Consider the following 19,304-nt stretch of genomic DNA (forward strand, 5'->3'; position numbering starts at 1 on the left):
CTTGCCTCTTCGGCAGCTCCAGACTTTTCCCGGACTCCCTCCCGGCCAGCCGTGGCATACTAGCCCCTGCAGGCTGTGATCATGCAGCCAATGCCCGTCCTCTCCCTGCGCTCCGACCGAAGCCCGAGCCCGAGCCTCAGCTCCCAGCCCCGCCCGCCCCAGCGGGTGAGCAGACAAGCCTCTCGGGCTGGTGAGTGCCGGTCGGCACCGATCCTCTGTGTGGGAATCTCTCCGGTCGGCACCGATCCTCTGTGTGGGAATCTCTCCGCTTTGCCCTCCGCACCCCTGTGGCTGCGCTCTCCTCCGTGACTCGGAAGCTTTCCCCCTCCGCCACCCGCAGTCTCCGCCCGCGAAGGGGCTTCTAGTGTGTGGAAACCTTTCCTCCTTCACGGCTCCCTCCCACTGGTGCAGGTCCCGTCCCTATCATTTTGTCTCTGTTTATTTTTGTTTCTTTTGCCCTGCCCAGGTACGTGGGGAGTTTCTTGCCTTTTGGGAGGTCTGAGGTCTTCTGCCAGCGTTCAGTAGGTGTTCTGTAGGAGTTGTTCCACGATTTCTGGTGTATCTGTGGGGAGGAAGGTGATCTCCGCGTCTTACTCTTCCGCCATCTTCCGGTACCTCCGTCCACTTCAGTTCTTTTTAGGTGCAGGCAGGAGGGGGGCTTTTGCTGTGCTCTTTTCAGGACAGCCTTTAAATATTTTAGTGCCAGTTAAGAACATTAGAGTAATTCAATGAAGAAAGTCCTTGAATCTTCCATTTACAAATAAAGGACCATAATAGACCCGTACGAGGGAGAGATTTAGAATTGTTTCAAGTTTTGCAGGGATCCAAAATGTCATCTAGATCACCTAATCTCCTTTTACAGTTGAAGAATTCCAGCCAAGGGAGTTGAGGGGACCTTTTTCAAGGTCATCCTTTTGGTGAGCTGACAGCCCCGTGATAAGTGCTCCGTCTTGTTGGAAACAGGCCAAAGAGTAGAGATAAAGACTTTAGACATACCAGATTGCTGTGAAATAAAGTTACATTCACTAATACAAGTAAATATCACATCTGCCTCATAATAGGTAGGGAGAACATAATATTCATAAAGTACATTTAGAGACGTGTTCCTTAATCAAATGGGTTACAGACCCATTTGAGAATTTGATGATGGCTGAATATCTTATCTTCTCCTGGGAAAAATACTCACATAAAAGTTCCAGGAGTCTAAAGACCTCCAGCTCCCTGCCCCCACAAAGCCCATCTATGGACTCCCGGAGAGCCCAGAGGCAGAGTGACAGGTGTGATGCCACCATGCTCTGAACCCGAACCTAATGGAATAAAAGTCATTGAAAATATCGAATGGTGACATTTGCAGTTTTCCTGTTCAGGTGAAAGGTTACTGGTGTGGCACCCAGTAATCCCTTGATACCTCGGACTTCAGGTATGGCCAGGAGGATTCTGACAGCCCTACTGAGTTTGAATGTGTTCTGTAAGTTTCCACAACACCAGGCTAAGGACTGATACCTCAAGCTAAGGAATTGGCAAGAGAGTCAAAGAATTAAAATCTCCTACAAGAGTGGTAAAGTCATTTGCACATTTGATTGTAGCTAAGGGGCCCAGAGTGGTTTCTGTGAATTTTGAAAGTTTTAAGATGAGCATTGGGATCTGGAACGAAGCTAGAACAAAGCTAAAATGAAGTGGATGCCTGCAACGCTTGGCTTCCGACCCAGTTTGTTTCCCTGTAAGCCTTCATTCAGTCGTATGTGATGATACAAATGTGTCGGCCCAGGACAGCTTGCAGCTTGTGCTTTACTTGTAAACCCAGAGGGGGAAATCTAATCGGCAGCAATTTAGAAAAAGACATCATTTGAAAGTGAAAATTGCACACCTGTGATCTCCTTAGGTAAAGCATGAGGCTGCTGCATGTTAGAGCTTAAATTTTCAACATTATTCTCTGAAAGCTTGAGGTTTACATATCAAATTATGCAAAACCTATCTTTTTTTTTTTTTTTTTTTTGCGGTACACGGGCCTCTCACTGCTGTGGCCTCTCCCATTGCGGAGCACAGGCTCCAGACGCGCAGGCTCAGCGGCCATGGCTCACGGGCCCAGCCGCTCCGCGGCACGTGGGATCCTCCCAGACTGGGGCACGAACCTGTGTCCCCTGCATCAGCAGGTGGACTCTCAACCACTGCGCCACCAGGGAAGCCCAAACCTATCTTTTAAACTCATGGAAAAGGGGCTTCCCTGGTGGTGCAGTGGTTAAGAATCCGCCTGCCGATGCAGGGGACATGGGTTCGAGCCCTGGTCCGGGAAGATCCCACATGCCACAGAGCAGCTAAGCCTGTGAGCCACAAATACTGAGCCTGCGCTCTAGAGCCCGCGAGCCACAACTACTGAAGCCCGTGTGCCTAGAGCCCGTGCTCTGCAACAAGAGAAGCCACCGCAATGAGAAGCCCGCGCACCTCAACAAAGAGTAGCCCCCACTCACTGCAACTAGAGAAAGCCCGTGCGCAGCAATGAAGACCCAACGCAGCTAAAAATAAATAAATAAAATAAATTTATTAAAAAGTAAATAATAAATAAATGGAAAAAAGAAAGGTTACACAACCAGTAGTCTCAATTATAGACGCAGTCATTTTAAAACCACTGCTACTGTAATTCCCACTTTAAAAAACCTCTCCCAAGTCCAAGGCATTGCCCTTCCCCATCTCCTTTAACATTTTAAACAGTAGTTGCTAGAACAAAATTCCCATACAACAAATGAATTTAACCAGTTTTCGGAGCTTTTGTAATAGAAATTCTCACATTCTATTTTTTGCTTTACCAGCACAGGGGCGGTAGGGAACAGGGGGCTGGGGGAGTAATCATGTATTTTCAACATTTATCCTAGTTTCTTTTGGGCATTTCATTTGAATAATTGAACAGTATATTCCTCCCTTGGAACTGAGCAAGTTGGTGGGATGCACTTAGCAATTCTTAATCCAAAGGAAAGAGGACCAAGGGTAGGAGTTAGCCGGAGGCCTCTGACCTCTGTCCCTTGGAGCATAGGAAAGGGAGCTTCAGGAAGGCTTCATGGAGGGGGGAGCATGTGAAGGAGAGGCGTTTGCTGGAGAGCATTACAGGCGGGGAGAAGAGTGTGTGCACAGGCCCAGAAGTGCGAGAGCAGAGCATGTGCAGGAAATACTAATTCAGGTTTTCTGGGGAGCTAAGGAGGGAGCGACGGGTGATGAGGCGGGACGTGAGAGGAAGAGCCAGCACATGATGAGCCTTGTATGGCTACCCGAGGGACTTTGGTTCTATCTTGTAGGGTTGGAGAATTCTGAGCAGGGCAGTGAAGTCTTGAGAGTCTAGGTCTTTCGGTGACCTCCCTTTGTGGAGGATGGATTGGAAGGAGAGCAGTACTAGAGGCAGAGAGATCAGTAAGGAGCTCTTCCGATTTTCCTTTGGGATGGAGGGAGGGGGAGAAGGAATCTATCCTCTCTGGGCCGTCTTTGGTGGGTAGATGACAGCATTCATCTGTGTGCCCTCCAGCTAGAAATTGAACTGCAAAATGTTAAATTAAGTAGTTTGGTGCTACCATCTAGCTTATGTATTTTGCCTTAATATTGCCTCAATCTTAGATTTCTTTAATAGCATCAAATGTTTTTACGGTATCTAGTTCACTGTGTCCAGTTAATAGGCATTTGTAGTTGTATCTGTCAGGATTCTTTCAGATGTAACTGACACAAACCCACCTCAAATGGCCTTTAAGCACAAAAGAGAATTTATTGCTCAAATAACTGAAAATCCCAAGGGATTGGGCTAGATTCAGGCATGGCTGGATTTAGGAGCTCAAATGATCAAGTATATCTCTTTGTATTACTTGGCCCTGTTTGACTCAGAGTGGGCTTTATTCTCTGGCAGGCTTATCTCAAGTGGTGGCAGATGTGGTCCCTTGGCAGCTCCAGGTTATAGTCTTTCAGATTGGTGCCCTCTGTAGAAAGAAAGCTTTTCCTATAGTGCCCCTAGAGAAAGTCCTGACTGTGAATGGCTCTCAGTTGGTCCAGCTTGGGTCGTGTGCACATCCCTGAACTGTGCCTAGATTGGCCAGGCTGGTCCCACGTCCTTCCCTGCAGCTGGGGCTGTGGCCAGGGGTCAGGCAGTGATGGGATCAACCCCGCCTCCCCTCCCCAGAACCACACTGAATCAGAGCAGGGGAAATTATAGGCCATTTCCAGAAAAGGGGGGAACAGTTACTGGATAGGCAGAGGCAACAGTGGTTTCCATTAGAATGGGGATGAAGTAAAGGGCCCGAGGGGGCCCGACCCATGGTCTCCAGTCTGCTTCGAACCTTCCTTTTTATACAAAAGGAAGCCAAGGGCCAGAGAAGTTAAGTAATTTGCCCGAGATCACATAGCTAATATGTGGCAGAGCAGATTTGAGCCCAGGTGTATCTTCCACAGTGTAGGGGCTGTGGCCTTAAACACTGCATTATATTCCACGCCTCTCTTGTGGAACGGCCTTCAGGGACCTTCTGCCCAAATAATACCAGAGACTGAGCTCACATTACCTACAACCCTGTCCATTCTATCTGGAAAATTCTAAATGTTAGGAGGCTCTTATGTTGAGTTGAAATCTGACTTGAGTTGAATAGCCCAAAAAATCGAATCCCTCTTTCAGAGGACAACCTTTCAGCAGTTTGAAGACGCTAACTCGCTCTCCCTTAAACCTTCTCTAAACACCCTATTCTCCCTTCATGAGCTGTGGCTCTCAGCCTCTTCATAGCCCTGATCAACCTCTGGGTATGTTCCAGGTAGGGAATATCCCTTTTCAAACATGGTGTTTGTCAGTGACGCTATGCCAGGTGTGCTCTGCCACGCTGGCAGTTCAGTGAGACGCTCATTTCCCTTGTTCTGAAAACTCTACTTCCATTAACATAGCCTTGATTTTTTGGTATCCACTCACATGCTGTTCGTAGGTCGTTCGTTGTTAAAACTTGCAGGCAGTGTTGTATAGTTGAAATTTCTTGTACCTAAATACTGGGGCAAGATGTGGATGGGTCAAAGGGTAGCTGCTGGGATGGGGGAGTGGGGGGGTGATTTGGAAAAAAGAGAAGAGGTTCTGTTTAAAGAGTTGTTGGGGCCCTGGGAGTGGGAGTGTATGTGTAAAGGGAGCTGAGTCATCTCAAATGTGTGGGAGTGATTGCTACTAAAATCAGTTAAGCAGACATTTATCGAACACGTAAGCCCAATAAATAAATTCTTGTTGAATTCTATCTAGTTTTGTTTCAACCTGTTGTCTAAGTCCTTAAGTGTTCTGCTGTTCTGGGTCAGCATCCACTTTGCAGCCCTTACCTGCCCCTCCTCTCAGATGCACACGCCCTCTTAGGAGCAGTGGATGCCACCTTTTCAGCATCGCTGCTCTCTTCTGTTGTTAATCCTCCCCATCCCCTGATTGCTCTCAGTATCATCTTGGTATTGCCACCAACCAAGAAGATTGTATAAGTGTTGTTTCTTGAGCTTATATGACGAAGACTTGAGCTTTTATTATTTTTATTTTTCAGGTTGATAATTTTAACATTGAATATATGTTTTTAAACTACACACCCACCACCCTAGGGAGCCATGTACACTGTCTTTTTCGGTCATCTTGTACCACTGTACCGTTACCCTCACTGAAATTCACTAACTTCTGCCTCCTTAAACTTCACCTCTGTCCTTTGAGTTTACTATTCTCTGTTTCACCCATTCTCATCTCTGAATCTAGGGATAAGCCATTTCCTGTGCTTGAAGCAGCTCCCCTGTTTTACCCACTTTTCTACTTATAAAGCAAAAATGAGGATTTACCACCTGTTTGAATCATTCCCAAGATTCATGCTTCTTCAGAGTTTCCTAAAGAAAGACTACAGTTCTATGAATTTTAAAACATGTATAGAGTCATGTAACCACCACCATAATCAAAATACGAAGGAGTTCCTTCGACTAAAAAATCTCCCTCCTGCTACCTCTTTATAGTCACACATCCCACCCAACCCTAATCTCTAGAAACCGCTGATTTGTTCTCTGTCACTATAGTTTTGTCTTTTCAAGATTGTTATGTAAGTGGAATCATATGGTATGTAACCTTTGAGAGTTGCTTCTTTCACTTAGTATAATGCCCCCGAGATTCATCCAAGTCGTCGTGTGTATCAGTAGTTTGTTCTTTTTCATTGCCGAGTAGTATTCATTATATGGACATGTCACAGTGTGTTTATCCATTCACCCGTTGAAGGAAATTTGAGTTATTTACAGTTTCTGGCAGTTATGGATTGAGCTGCTTTAAACATGCATGTTGAGGTTTGCATTTCTCTAGGGTAATTACGTAGGAGCAGGTTTGCTGGATCATAGGGTAAGTGTCTGTTTAACTTCATTAGAAATCGCCAAACTCTTTTCTAGAATGGCAGCACTATTTTGCATTCCCACCAACAATGTATGAGGATTCAAGTGGCTCTATGCCCCTGTTAACACTTAGTATTGGCATTAGTTTTTCTATACTTTAAATTTTTATTTATTTATTTACTTATTTATTGAAGTATACTTGATTTACAATGTTGTGTTTCTGGTGTACAGCAAAGTGATTCAGTTATATATATACATAATCTTTTTCATATTCTTTTCCATTATGGTTTATTACAGGATATTGAATATAGTTCCCTGTGCTATACAGTAGGACCTTGTTGTTTATCTATTATATATATAGTAGTTTGTATCTGCTAATTCCAAACTCCTAATTTATCCCTCCCCACCTCCTTTTCCCTCTGGTAACCATAAGTTTGTTTTCTATGTCTGTGAGTCTGTATCTATTTTGTAAATAAGTTCATTTGTATCATATTTTAGATTCCACATGTAAGTGATATATGGTATTTGTCTTTCTCTTCTGACTTACTTCACTTAGTATGATAATCTCTAAGTCCATCCATGTTGCTGCAAATGGCATTATTTCATTCTTTTTTATGGGAGAGTAGTATTCCATTGTCTGTGTACACACACACACACACACACACACACACACGCATACACGCATACACATACATCACCCATCTTCTTTATCCATTCATCTATTGATGGACATTTAGGTTGCTTCCATGTCTTGGCTATTGTAAGTAGTGCTGCTGTGAACATTGGGGTGCATGTATCTTTTCAAATTACAGTTTTCTCCAGATATATGCCCAGGAGTGGGATTGCTGGATCACATGGTAGCTCTTTTTCTAGTTTTTTAAGGAACCTCCATACTGTTTTCCATAGTGGTTGTACCAGTTTACATTCCCACCAACAGTGTAGGACGATTCCCTTTTCTCCATACCCTCTCCGGCATTTGTTTTTTGTAGACTTTGATGACAGCCATTCTGACTGGTATGAGGTGATATGTCATTGTAGTTTTGATTTGGTTTTTTTTTTTTATTAATTTATTTTTGGCTGCGTTGGGTCTTCATTGCTGTGCTCAGGCATTCTCTACCTGCAGTGAGTAGGAGCTACTCTTCGTGGCAGTGTGTGAGCTTCTTGTTGCAGTGGGTTCTCCTGTTGTGAGCACGGGCTCTAGGCACGCAGGCTTCAGTAGTTGTGGCTCACGGACTCTAGAGCACAGGTTCAGTAGTTGTGGCACACGGGCTTAGTTTCTCTGCGGCATGTGGGATCTTCCCAGACCAGGGCTCAAACCTGTGTCCCCTGCATTGGCAGGCGGATTCTTAACCACTGTGCCACCAGGGAAGTCCCTAGTTTTGATTTTAATAATTAGCAATGTTGAGTATCTTTTCATGTGTTTATTGGCTATCTGTATGCCTTCTTTGGAGAAATGCCTCTTTAGGTCTTCTGCCCATTTTTTGATTGGGTTGTTTGTTTTTTTGTTATTGAGTTGTATGAGCTGTTTGTATATTTTAGAAATTAAGCCCTGTCAGTCGCCATCATTTGCAAATATTTTCTCCTATTCCGTAGGTTGTCTTTTCGTTTTGTTTATGGTTTCCTTTGCTGTGCAAAAGGTTGTAAGTTTGATTTGGTTCCATTTGTTATTTTTGCTTTTATTTCTATTGTCTTGGGAGACTGATCTAAGAAAACATTCTTACATTTATGTCAGAGAATGTTTTGCCTATGTTCTCTTCTAGGATTTTTATGGTGTCATGTTTTATATTTAAGTCTTTAAGCCATTTTGAGTTTATTTTTGTGTATGGTGTAAGGGAGTGTTCTAACTTCATTGATTTACATGTGGCTGTCCAGCTTTCCCAGAACCACTTGCTGACGAGATTGTCTTTTCTCCGTTGTATATTCTTGCCTCCTTTGCCAAAGATTAATTGATCATAGGTGTGTGGATTTATTTCTGGGCTCTCTATTCTGTTTCATTGATCCATATGTCTGTTTTTGTGCCAGTACCATGCTGTTTTGATTACTGTAGCTTTGTAGTATAGTTTGAAATCAGGGAGCGTTATACCTCCAGCTTTGTTCTTTATCCTCAGGCTTATTTTGGCAATTCTAGGCCTTTTATAGTTCCACATAAATTTTAGGATTATTTGTTCTAGTTCTGTGAAAAAGGTCATGGGTAATTTGATAGGGATCGCATTTAATCTGTAGATTGCTTTGGGTAGTATGGCCATTTTAACAATATTCTTCCAATCTAAGAGCATGGGATATCTTTCCATTTCTTTGAATCATCTGTAATTTCCTTTATCAATGTTTTATAGTTCTCAGCATATAAGTCTTTCACCTCCTTGGTCAGGTTTATTCCTAGATATTTTTTATGTGATTTTAAAAAGGATTGTTTTTTACTTTCCCTTTCTGATATTTCATTGTTTGTGTAAAGAAATGCAACAGATTTCTGTATGTTAATCTTGTATCCTGCTAACTTGCTGAATTCGTTTATTAGTTCTGCTAGTTTTTGTGTGGAGTCTTAAGGGTTTTCGTATCATGTTATCTGCATATAATGACAGTTTTACCTCTTCCCTTCCAATTTGGATACCTTTTATTTCTTTTTCTTGTCTGATTGCTGTGGCTAGGACTTCCAATACTATGTTGAAGAGAAGTGAGAGTGGGCATCCTTCTCTTGTTCCAGATTTTAGTGGGAAGGCTTTCAGCTTTTCACCATTGAGTCTTATGTTGGCTGTGGGTTTGTCATAAATAGCTTTTATTATGTTGAGATATGTTCCCTCTATACCCACTTCGGTAAGAGTTTTTAACATGAATAGATGTTGAATTTTATCAAATGCTTTTTCTGCATCTGTTGAAATGATCATGTGGTTTGGCAGTATTTTTTTATTTTAGCCATTTCAATAGGTAGGTAGTGCTATCTCACAGTGGTTTTAATTTGCATTTCCTTAATAGCTAATGATGTTGGCCTTTTTTTTTTTTTTACTTTATTTATCTATTTTTGGCTGCATTGGGTCTTCATTGCTGCACGTGGGTTTTCTCTGGCTGTGGCGAGCGGGGGCTACTCTGTTGCAGTGTGCATGCTTCTCATTGCAGTGGCTTCTCTTGTTGTGGAGCATGGGCTCTAGGCACGCGGGCTTCAGTAGTTGTGGCTCACAGGCCCTAGAGTGCAGGCTCAGTAGTTGTGGTGCACTGGCTTAGTTGCTCCATGGCATGTGGGATCTTCCTGGACTAGGGCTCGAACCCATGTCCCCTGCATTGGCAGGCGGATTCTTAACCACTGTGCCAACAGGGAAGCCCTTTTCAAGTTTTTTTTCAACCAATTTTTAAATAAGTTGTTTTCTTACTATTGAGTTTTGAGAGTTCTTTCCATATGCTGGATACAATTCCCTTGTTGAACATGTGACTTGCAAATAGTTTCTCCCAGTCTATAGCTTGTCTTTTTATCTCTTAGGTGTCTTTCACAGAGAAAACGTTTTTACTTTGATAAAGTCCAGTTTATCGATTTTTCTTCTATGGATGGTGCTTTTGGTGTCATGGCTAATTTTGCCTAATTTTAAGTCATGAAGATTTTTCTTCTATGTTTTCTTTCTTTTTTAAATTATTTTACTTATGTATTTTTGGCTGCCTTGGGTCTTCGTTGCTGTGCACGGGCTTTCTCTAGTTGTGGCGAGCAGGGGCTGCTCATTGTCGTGATGTGCGGGCTTCTCATTGCAGTGGCTTCTCTTTGTTGCAGAGCACAGGCTCTAGGCATGTGGCCTGCAGTAGTTGTGGCACGCAGGCTCAGTAGTTGTGGCTCGCTTGCCCTAGAGCACAGGCTCAGTAGTTGTGGTGCATGGGCTTAGTTGCTCTGTGGCATGTGGGATCTTCCCGGACCAGGGCTCAAACCCATGTCCCCTGCGTTGGCAGGTGGATTCTTAACAACTGTGTCACCAGGGAAGTCCCATCTTCTATGTTTTCTTACAGAAGTTTTATAGGTTTACATTTTACATTTAGATCTGTGATCCATTTTGAGTTAACTTTGTGTAAGGTGTGGGATTTAGATTCATATTCATTTTCTTGCATATGGATGTTTATTTGTTCTAATACCATTTATTAAAAAGGCTGTTCTTTCTCCCTTTGTGTTTAGACCTTTGTCAAAGGTCAATTTGTCATACATGTGTGGATCTACTTCTGGTCTCTATTCTGTTCTAGGCCCTATGTCTGTATCCCTTTTCCTCTTGTTAGGTGCACACACATTTAGGATTATTATATCTTCATAGTGAACTGACCCTTTCATTATTATCTAACATCTCTCTGTATCCCTGGTCATTTTCTTTGCTGTGAAGTCTACTTTGTCTGATGTTAATATCTCAATTCTTTCCCCCTCTTCTCCCTACCCTAAAGAGTAGGATTTCAGTTTATTACTTTAACAATTTTTTTTATAAGCCCAAAAGCAAAAGACAAGTAATTCATCACCTGGGGGTGTTTCCCAGGCCATCACAGCTAGCAGGTGACGCCACCATGACAGCATACTGGTTCAAAATTATTCGTATAATAATTATTCACATAGAGGGCAGACAGCAGAAGCAAGAAGAACTACAATTCTGCAGCCTGTAGAAGGAAAAGCACATTCTAGGCAGTGTTGTGGGCATAAGGCTGTCCCAGTAGCCTGGTTCCTAGATGGAAGGTAACACAGAGCAGAACCACAGCTGAACAGGGATGGACACAAGACATGGGCAAGAAATATAAGCCACCAAGATTTTAGTGTTGTTACCACAGTATAGGGGCCAAGCCCTGGGCCCAGTCCATTCTAAGCCTTAGGGTCCTACCCTTTTTTCCCATAAACAGGAGCCAGGAAAGGCACTTCCCCTAAATTAGAAATGAACAAATGTTGGAGAGGGGCCGACAAATGACTGGAGTTAAAAGAGAAACTGCCCAGCTGTTGGCCCCTTGCCCTTGATGAAGCACAGTTTATGTTAGGCTCATCTGTTTTGGACCTCTTCTTCTACAGTTTAAGGATGTCATTGTCGGTTCCCCTACAGCAGGAGTGCTGAGTCCCAGTGCAGGTCTGTGCTACCTCCTCTAATACTGCATTGGGACACTACCGTTGACTCTTTGTAGCTCTCCTCATAGCTGTCCCCTCCTCCTCCTATAAGGGCGTTAATCCCATTCATGAGAGCTCTGCCCACATGACCTAATTATCTCCCAAAGGCCCCACTTCCAAATACTGTCACATTGGGAATTAGATTTCAATGTATGAATTTTGGGGAGACACAGGCTTTCAGTTCATAATAGTAAGTATTCCTTTTGCTGAGTGCAGCAGCACTCTAATTTAACATGGCTTGTGTATGCAGTTTTGAATATGGGGATCCCCTGAAACACCTGGACTGCTTCTCTGTAGTGGAATGAGGCTGAGACAGTTTAGCTCTGGGTGGGGATGAACTAATCCACTTATAGTTAAACCCAAACTAAAGAACCAAAGAGGTGACTTTCAGTTAACAGAACAGTGACATTTCATAATCCAAACCACACTTGGCGCTGTGTGTAAGTGGTCACTGCTGTGTCATTGGAAGGCTCTTTGCCTTAGTGGACTCACGGTTGATGGGTACGCCCGGAAGGGGCTGAGTTCTTTCTGTGCACCTCCTGATGATTTCCTGCCCTGAGTTTATCCAACAGGACCCAGAACAGATAAAGATGCTTATGCTATACCTTGTTGGTACATAGTGATTTTTTAAAAAAGAACTCCAGTAGTCCACTATTGGAATGACTCATACCTTCCCTCAGCCATTCCTAGACTTCACTTCTGGTTGACTTTAATATCATTGATCTGTAGTTGTTGGCTGTAGAACAGTGTCAATACACTGAATGCTGCTGCCCATGAAGGCATATCAGTTGCATTTTAGATGTTTTTGAAGAGGGCATAGATTAGTTAAAGGAGGAAGTCAAATATTTAATTCCTTAGGTGGGATCATCTGAAACTATGCCAGTATTTTTTTTACCCAGTAACCTTGGCAGTATCACTTTGAAAGTACCCAGCAGCGTTTTTTAATGAGCCCTCTTGTAAATAATTTGGTACCCTTTTGAATAATAATTTAAGCTGGCAAGGTTCTGATTGCTATGATGTATTTTATTAGATACATATTTCTTCATATAATTTCAGGAAAAGTCAACAGAGGCTTTATCTTTATGTGACTCTTTTCCTATCTTATCCATTTTATTTCTAGGCACAGAGTTTATTAAGACTAGATTCTTAAAAAAGTAATAGCTTTATTGAGATATAATTTACTTAGCATACAATTCATCTAGCATGTACAATTTAATGGTTTTTAGCATATTCACAGAGTTGTACATCATAACCACAGTCAAGTTTAGAACATTTTCATCACCCCCAGAAAGGAAAAAACTTGTTAGCAGTCACTCACTCACTCACTCCCCATTTCCTCCCATCCCACTCCTACCCACAGCCCTAGGCAACTACTAATCTACTTTCTATCTCTGTAGATTTCCTATTCTGGACATTCTGTACAATTGGAATCATACAGTATGTAGACTTGTGACTGGCTTCTTTTACTTAGTGTAATGTTTTCAAGGTTCATCCATGCTGTAGCATGTATTAGTACTTCATTCCTTTTTATTGCTGAATAATATTTCATTGTTCGTATGGATCACATTTTGTTTATCCATTTATCAGTTGATGGACACTTGGGTTGTTTCCTCTTTGGGGCTACTATGAATAATGCTGTGATGAACATTTGTGTACACTTTTTTGTGAAGGTCTGGCTTTTTAGTGACTCAGCTGCCCTTTTAAATACTGGTGATACCATAGCTACATAGGAACCCCGATGGCACCTCCTTTTTTAAAAAATTAATTTATTTTTGGCTGCATTGGGTCTTGTTGCTTTGCTCGGGATTTTCTCTAGTTGCGGCGAGCAGGGGCTACTCTTAGTCGCGGTGCGCAGGCTTCTCATTGCGGTGGCTTCTCTTGTTGTGGAGCACGGGCTCTAGGCGCGTGGGCTCAGTAGTTGTGGCTTGCGGGCTCTAGAGTGCAGGCTCAGTAGTTGTGGTGCACGGGCTTAGTTGCTCCGCAGCATGTGGGATCCTCCCGGACCAGGGATCGAACCCATGTCCCCTGCACTGGCAGGCGGATTCCCAACCACTGGGCCACCAGGGAAGCCCCTGATGGCCCGTTGCTTGGCACCTCCTTTTTAAGGTAGGCGGCTTCCCTGGTCACACAGAGCTAGAGTGGTAGAGTGGGGCCTCTTGCTCCCATGTTCAATGCTTTACCAAATGGTGTGGAAACACAAAGGGAGAGGAAGATCTAATTCTGTAATGCACAGATTTGTAAAAGCCTTGAAGGCTTTTTCTATTTGCTGTTTCTTCTATTCGTTACTTACAACAGTATGGTCTGGTCTGAAAGCAAAAGGACAAGTACTCACAAGTTAGAAGATCCCTCAGAGATTTTTTTAGTCTAATATCCTCATTATACAGATGAGAAAACCAAAGCCTAGAAAAATTGATATCACTTCTCACCCAAGATCACACTGTTGGTGGCAGGGCAAGGACTGGAACGCTGGTCTCTTCACTTCTCGTCCCACCCGATTAGGGTTTCATTGCCCAGGAGCTGGGTGAAGGGCGGTGCTGAATCGTTTTGTCTCTTCTCTGATAGAATCCCGTCACGGGGCTGCTGTCAGCCAGTCATGAGCAGAAGGATGCCTGGGTGCGGGATAACATCTACAGCATCCTGGCCGTGTGGGGCCTGGGCATGGCCTACCGCAAGAATGCTGACCGCGATGAGGACAAGGCCAAGGCCTACGAGTTGGAGCAGGTAAGGCTGACTGGCAGCCGTGGCTTGACCGCTCAGCACCTTTTCCTTGAATTGAAAAGCCTACAAGGAGGTAGCTGTGTGTGCAAAACAGTCTGGTAGAGGCTTCTCCTCCATTTCTGCTGTAGTATATTTTGGGGAGGCACTTTGGTGGTCTCAACCTCTCATGTGTCTCTCCTTTTGAGACTTTTCCCTCCATAAAAAAACAACAAAAATCACACTGAATAGACGTCCAAATTTCTAACTAGCTATATTTCTTTCACACATGCTCTGTCAATTTTATACATACTTATATAAAGATGTCATTATAAACTAATATGATAGTTTTTAAAGAGTCAGCACACCAGAACTACGCATTCCAAAGTGTATACTCTTTGGAGTAATCATGTTGAAAGGATATTTATCCAAACATTATTGCCACTGCTTAAAACATGTTTGGAATTTCCTTTAAAAATGCCTTTCAGTTCGAGTCATTCCAAAACAACCTTTTAAATTTATAGTCACCCTTGATTTTGAACCACATTGGTGTTGTCCAGTTTTTGTGCCAGTGTTACCATACAGCACAATGAAGACCTTTTATTGTTTTCCAAAATCAGAAACCAACATAGCCACCAAAGCGAAGACTTGCCATCACTAAGTATGTAAGAAAATAATCTGCCCCTGAGCACAGGAAGTATTTTCAGAGTGTTTTGAGTAATAGCATTGAAGTAAGGAGCATTGATGTATAAAAGTATAGATCTCTTGGCATGAGAGCCTTTGGGATTTGTCTTTGATTCATCATTTCTCATTGGCTGGCACAGCCAGTGGATTGTTAGGTCCAGGGAGAGTTCTTACGGCCCAATTGGTGATTGTTTATAGCAAGCAAAGTGGGTATGAGTGGCGGGCAGCCTTGACAGCAGTAGGGAAGCTAAGAGAGGAAGCCTGTCTGTGCGAGCAAGGAAAGGACAGTTTGGATTTGACTAGACATGCTGAGTATGAGGTAATGAAATCACTCAGTCTTGGAGGTAAGGCAAGAATGGGTAGTATTTAAAATGCATATAGGGACTTCCCTGGTGGCGCAGTGGTTAGGAATCCTCCTGCCAATGCAGAGGACATGGATTTGAGCCCTAGTCTGGGAAGAACCCACATGCCGCAGAGCAACTAAGTCCGTGCGTCACAACTACTGAGCCTGTGCTCTAGGGCCTGCGAGCCACAACTACTGAGCCCGTGTGCCACAACTACTGTAGCCCACATGCCTAGAGCCTGTGCTCCGCAACGAGAAGCCACTGCAGTGAGAAGCCCGCACATCACAACAATGAGTAGCCCCCGCTTGCCACAACTAGAGAAAGCCCACGCACAGCCACGAAGACCCAATGCAGCCAATAAATAAATAAATAAATAAATAAATAAATAAATAAATAAATAAATTTTGAAAAAGAAAATAAAATGCATACAGCAAGCACTGAATGCTTCTCTAAGAACTTGGCTATTACATAAGTGAATCATTCATTTAACAGTATAATAATTTGATATTCATTAGGCAGTACAGTTGTTATTGTGTGAGACTGTCCCATGAGTTGCAGGACATGTAGTCCTTACTCACTAAATGGCTGTAGCTCCCACCCCCATCATGGTGACAATAAAAATGCCTCCACCCCACATTTCCAGATGCTCCCCCACCCCCAGGGATGGTAATATCACCACCAGTTGGGAACCACTGTGCTTCTTCACAATGGAAAATAACTTTCCTTTATTTGAGGGGAAGTCGATTGGCAAATGTTTATGCTGCACACCATAGGAAATGTTAATTATAACAGTGCTAATTATACCTTTTAATTATGAGGTAATATTTTCTGCATCAAAAGAGTTTATGACATAAAGTGAGATTAGACTCCTAGGATTTTAGAGATGGAAGAATCTGAAGGGTGATCCATTTCAGACTTTGGCACTTAACTTTCGTGGCCCTTCACTATGTCTTCCCCTGCAAACCATGTGCATTCTGTAAGAGAGGAGACGCTGATGGCCCTGGGTGGGAACTTCTTTCAGCCAGGCTACTTTGACCTAAAAATATCCCATTCTCCAGCCACTTGTGAAGTAGTTATATAGAGTATTTAATAGGACATATTAAGACCAGTCTTTCAGTGGGCCTGAATTGTGGAGGAAGTGGGAGGCAACACAGTGTATTGACTAGGAGCTCAAACTCTGGAGTCGGAGGGCCTGGGCTCTGTCCTTGCTCCCCCTCCTGCCAGCTGAGAGACTTGAGCAATGTTGCTTCATCAGCCTCAGGTTCCTCATCTATAAAGTGGGGAAATAATAACACCCACCTCATAAGGGTGTTGCAAGAATTAGTGGGAATCCAGGTAAAGTGTTTTGTACAATACCAGGACAGAATGTCTGATTATCATAGTGATATTGATATTATTTATAATAATAATACATATTATTAAGAAACGTTGGCAGCTACTTGCATTTTGTAAGAACTTTACTCAGTAGTCCAGTAATGGTGTCACAAATGGCTGTTTTGGCAAAGCATCATTATTTTGGGGCAGGCATGGTGGTGGACTTAATTCATCCTTAGTATAACAAAAATAAATTACTAAAAATTGTGATATAAAGCTCCAGGGTACTAGGCTTATAAAAATTGTCTTGCTAAAAGCAGGAGTCACTGGATTTCAGTGCCAGAAGGTGCCATCTGGTCCAGTTCCTTTATTTGAGATAAGTCACTTTGTCAAGAATTTCTTTGTGATGGAGTGGAGAGGTAGAAATAACCTAAACAATCAGAATGCATGTATATGCCTTCTCAGGGAAGGCTCCAGGAAGCACTGGCTTACCAGCCATGTGGTGAGGAGGTTGTTTTCATGGAGCAGGGAAGCTGGCCTTATTACTGATTCCATTTTATGTCCGTAGAACGTGGTGAAACTGATGCGGGGTCTTCTCCAGTGCATGATGAGACAGGTAGGCGGAAAACGACAGATGTATTTTGGGGTCATCTGAGTGGGCACTTCATATTCATGGTGACAACTAACACTCTTAAAGTGTTTTGAACTTTTCTTCTCAAGATGAAGAGAAATTGAAAATATTTTGCTTACTTTCTCCTTTTAAAATTATCTTCAATAATTTTATTATGCTATAGAACCAGAGTCAAAGAATACTTTCTCAGAATCTCTTTTCAAGAGTTAACTTGTGTAAAAGGAGAACGTGCCCTTTTTTTTTTAAACAGGGAAGAAAACGTTGTTTTTAAAAGCCACTCCTAGAAAGCCATGTACTATTGTTTATTCTGTTGAGTTTATAAGAGGGTTTCTTTTGAGTTGAAATGCTTGAATTTTTAAAACTTGACGTTAATATTATTGATATTTTCAGTGAGGGGTAAATAAAACAATTTGTTGAGCATGTACTGTATACAGAACATCATACTAGGATCTACACAGATCCCAAGATAAATATGATACAGTCCCGACCCTTAATCGGCACGTGCCTCATTAGTCTTCAAAGACGACATTGCTCTTTCCCTTTCAACATTAAGGAAACAAGATTGGAAATTTAAAGAGGAAGAGGAGGTTCCTCTCCCTCCCCTCCTCCCTCCCTCTCATTGAGTTCCTACTGTGTGTCACAGCTCATGCTGGAGATATCAGACAAGGAAACCCTGCGGCTTGACCCCTCAGCCCTGCAGAGCTTGTTAAAATGGCACTGGGCTCAGACATTTCTGGTGATGGGCAGGAAGAGTCCCCTGCACAGCCTCTCTGTGTGGTGCTCACTAGTGAACATCCATCCCCTGCCTTCCATCCCACTGGTTCCCAGAGGTAACAGATAAAAGGTCTAGATCCAAGAGATTGACCTTGCCAGCCATGAACCCCTTAGTTGTGAGCAGCCGACTTGCTTTCTCAGGTGGATAAAGTGGAGAGGTTCAAGCACACTCAGAGTACCAAGGACAGCCTGCATGCCAAGTACGACACCGCCACCTGCAGCACCGTCGTGGGCGACGACCAGTGGGGCCACCTCCAGGTGGATGCCACCTCCCTCTTCCTCCTGTTTCTGGCCCAGATGACTGCCTCCGGTGAGCCAGGGCTGATTGACCTCATTGTACTGGGAGTGACAATCCAGAAGGGCGCGGGGAGGGGCGGGCATTGATCAGTATTCAAAAAAAGCTATTTCTGTAAAGAAAAAGCATGCTTCTTTTTGCGTTGCATTATGTGTGCTACTCTGTGGCTCTGTTCAGCCTCCTGAACCCTTGCAGCACGAGGGCTGTTGCGCCAGCTCTGTCCGCATCTCACTGGTTGATCCCAAAGCTTCCTTGCTGTCTCTGTCGCCTAATTATTGGACCAACCTAGATCAGATCTACATTCAAGTTCAAATACCTGCAGGTGGTGTCATGCTCCATTTTAGAGTTTTCTTCTCCAGGAGTAGCAGGCCCTTCAGCTCTTCCTCTCACTACCCTGTCACCCTCTTTAGACACACCCTCATTTATCCAAATTATAAACAAACAACATAATTTCTAGAAGTCAGCAGTGTGCCCAGAGTTGTCTTTCAGTCCATAGCGCCCATGCTGTGAGTGGGCCAAAAACTCCTGGGTGGTGAGCATTGTTCTCATTGAAGCCCAAGCTGTTGGCTTTCATGGAGGCCTGGACACCAGGCCTCCCGAGCTCCAAGCTGCTGCCCCACTCTGTGCACCAAATAGCCTCAAGTTAGGTCACTTAGCTGCTGTGTCTCAGAGTTCTTACCTCCAGTCCCCTAAATTCACGCTCCTGAGTTAGAGGCTTCCCATTTATTTCAGGCTGCAAATGTGAAACTCTAAAAATAGGAGAAGTCAGTAAATAATACTGTTATGGGTTCGTGAATAAACCAGGCACTTTAAAAAATATGTTTTGGTTATGAAAGTTAATATGAGCTCACTGTAGATATTTTGCAAAATATAATGAAATACATAGAAAAAATATCTCACTGCCAATTTTCATTCGAATGTGTCTCCAAGTTTTTTTTTCTGTGCATTTTAAAAACATTTAAGGTCATACTGTATGCATAAATATAGTCTTTTTATTACATAGCATTATAACTTAACCATTTCCCCCTTGATATTATAAGCTGTTTATAAACATAATTTTAATGACTTTATCAGTGGATATTCCATAATTAGCTTAACTATTCCTTTATTCCTTTTTTTTTTTTTTTTTGC

At 43.0% G+C, this 19,304-nt stretch overlaps 1 protein-coding gene across 6 annotated transcripts in view; it reads left to right on the top strand.

Annotated features, from left to right (window-relative positions):
- Window positions 1-19,304, top strand: part of PHKA2 (phosphorylase kinase regulatory subunit alpha 2) — an 82,605-nt gene that overhangs the window by 15,918 nt on the left and 47,383 nt on the right. For all 6 annotated transcript variants that reach the window (XM_060086579.1, XM_060086582.1, XM_060086580.1 and 3 more), the window contains exons 2-4: window positions 14,000-14,158; window positions 17,042-17,089; window positions 18,020-18,188. In XM_060086579.1, coding sequence (XP_059942562.1) covers window positions 14,000-14,158; window positions 17,042-17,089; window positions 18,020-18,188 — 376 coding nt within the window. The remainder of the gene's footprint in view (window positions 1-13,999; window positions 14,159-17,041; window positions 17,090-18,019; window positions 18,189-19,304) is intronic.

Source organism: Mesoplodon densirostris, chromosome X (assembly GCF_025265405.1).
Source record: "Mesoplodon densirostris isolate mMesDen1 chromosome X, mMesDen1 primary haplotype, whole genome shotgun sequence".
Taxonomy (NCBI): Eukaryota; Metazoa; Chordata; class Mammalia; order Artiodactyla; family Ziphiidae; genus Mesoplodon; species Mesoplodon densirostris.